The sequence below is a fragment of the Etheostoma cragini genome, chromosome 11 (genome assembly GCF_013103735.1).
Source record: "Etheostoma cragini isolate CJK2018 chromosome 11, CSU_Ecrag_1.0, whole genome shotgun sequence".
Classification (NCBI taxonomy): Eukaryota; Metazoa; Chordata; class Actinopteri; order Perciformes; family Percidae; genus Etheostoma; species Etheostoma cragini.
The window spans coordinates 392,286-394,479 of record NC_048417.1 but is presented as its reverse complement, the minus strand read 5'-3'; the positions used below and the strand labels follow the sequence as shown (position 1 = coordinate 394,479).

The following is a 2,194-nucleotide window of genomic DNA, read 5'->3' as shown; positions in this document are numbered from 1 at the left end:
TCAGACCAGTACAAAGTGTCCTCTGTCCCCCTCAGACCAGTACAAAGTGTCCTCTGTCCCCCTCAGACCAGTACAAAGCGGCCGTGGCCCACCGAGACGTGACCAGCAGGAACGTCCTGGTCCGAGCCGATCTGTCCTGCGTCCTGGCCGACTTCGGCCTGTCCATGAGGCTGACGGGGACCCTCCCCTGTCGCCCCGGAGACGAGGACACCGTGGCCATATCTGAGGTCAGTTCTGTCCTGATACATCCCATAAACTGGAAAAACAAACAATTTACAGCCTATGGATGTGAGTTAGGATCTATCGTCGTGACGATGAGACAGGTGTGGGAAGAGATAGAAGTGTTTATCCATGTGCATCTGCGTGTGTGTGTCTTCATGTGTGTGTGCGTCTGTGTGTGCGTCTGTGTGTGTGTGTGTGTGTGTGTGTGTGTGTAGGTGGGGACGGTGCGCTACATGGCCCCTGAGGTCCTGGGTGGAGCTCTGAACCTGAGGGACTGTGAGTCGGCGCTGAAGCAGGTGGACGTCTACGCTCTGGGGCTCCTCTACTGGGAGAGCTTCAGGAGGTGTTCTCACCTGTTCCCAGGTGAGACGCTGGCACACACACACACACACACAAACACACACTCAGATACACACGAACACACACACACACACACACACACAGACACACTACCGTCCCTCCACTTGTCTTCAGGCGAGGCGGTCCCCGAGTACCAGCTGGCGTTCCAGGCCGAGCTCGGCAACCATCCGAGTTTCGAGGAGATGCAGGTCCTCGTGGTCAGGGAGAAGGTCCGGCCCAGGTTCCCCGAAGCCTGGAAGGACAACAGCCTGGTTAGTGTTCCTGTCCCACATCTGTCCTCAGATCTGTCCCCAAATCTGTCCCTGAATCTGTCCCCCATCTGTCCCCAAATCTGTCCCCCCATCTATTCAATTTCAGTTCAATTTATTTATAGTATCAATTCATAACTAGAACTGCAAGCGGTTACAACGGGGTCCAAGCCTCCTCCAGTCGACCCCTACGACCCTGGGAGCTCACCAATCCCTACCCCACTGTAAGGACCGCCTCAGGAGTCAGCCTAGATGGCATCCATCAAATTTTGTAAAATTGGGATGAGCGGTTTATGAGATATAAACTTGTTGTATCTGTAGCGCCCCCTAGTGGCCGATGTTCGTGAAATTTGTTGTAGAGCCTCAGAGGGTCATACCAAGGAAGAATCTAAAGTTTGGCTTTGAAAGCATTTATCTTGAGATATGGCAAAGTTGCTGTTTTCACAGTTAGCTACACAAATGAGTTTGCCTGTAAGATGTTCAATTCTTATTCTGTAAAAACTCTTTAAACAACGTAGTGTCAGGTCGGTCTGAGATGCTATGTGCCAAGCTTAGTGATGATCCATTGCACGATCTAGGAGGAGTTCGTAAATGTGTGTTTTCGATAAACGTTTTTTCACGCATTAAAGTCTAGGCGAAAATGGGCGTGGCCTATATCAGGAGATTCAGTAGGATCCAGGGAACGCGTGGATGTACGGTTTGGGAGTTATAGGCCCAAAAACTTTATTTCTCTGCTAGAGCGCCACCTAGTGGTAGAAGTGGGTCAGTTTTTTTGGCTGAGGTCTTTGTGGACTTTCGGACCAGTACTAGATTACTAAAAATGGCACGTCGCCACCATGTACGGTTTGGGCTGCAGCACCAGTTTTATGCGGAGAAGAATAATAATACTGGAGAAAAATCCCTAGGAAACAATAGCGTTCCACAGCCCTGGTGTGTGAACCGTGTATAGCCTTGCGATTGCACACATCCGCGGGCTTGGACCCCTAACAAGAGTTATCTGGAGAACCTTTAGAGATGGACCAGGTCTAGACCACACTCCATAATTTACAAGGACCCAACAGTTCTAGTAGTTTCCTCCAGAGCAGCAACAGGGCCACAGTGGAGAGGAAGAACTTCCTTTTAGGCAGAAACCTTGGACAGACCCAGACCCAGGCCCAGGCCCAGACCCAGACCCAGACCCAGACCCAGACCCAGACCCAGACCCAGGCCCAGGCTCTTGGTAGGCGGTGTCTAACGGGCCGGTTGGGGTTAAAATAAAGAGTGGCAATAACAAAAATAGAAAAATTTTTGTAGCAGTTCTTTGTAGTAGTTCATGGCATAGCAGGGCACTGTGGGCATTACAAGGCACAGCAGGACGTAGCAGG

The 2,194-nt window shown here is 51.0% G+C and overlaps 1 protein-coding gene across 1 annotated transcript in view; it reads left to right on the top strand.

The window, feature by feature from the left end:
• LOC117953068 (bone morphogenetic protein receptor type-2-like) overlaps positions 1–2,194 on the top strand; it is a 13,657-nt gene that overhangs the window by 653 nt on the left and 10,810 nt on the right. The window contains exons 2-4 of the mRNA XM_034885785.1: positions 5–227; positions 438–585; positions 697–903. Coding sequence (XP_034741676.1) covers positions 5–227; positions 438–585; positions 697–903 — 578 coding nt within the window. The remainder of the gene's footprint in view (positions 1–4; positions 228–437; positions 586–696; positions 904–2,194) is intronic.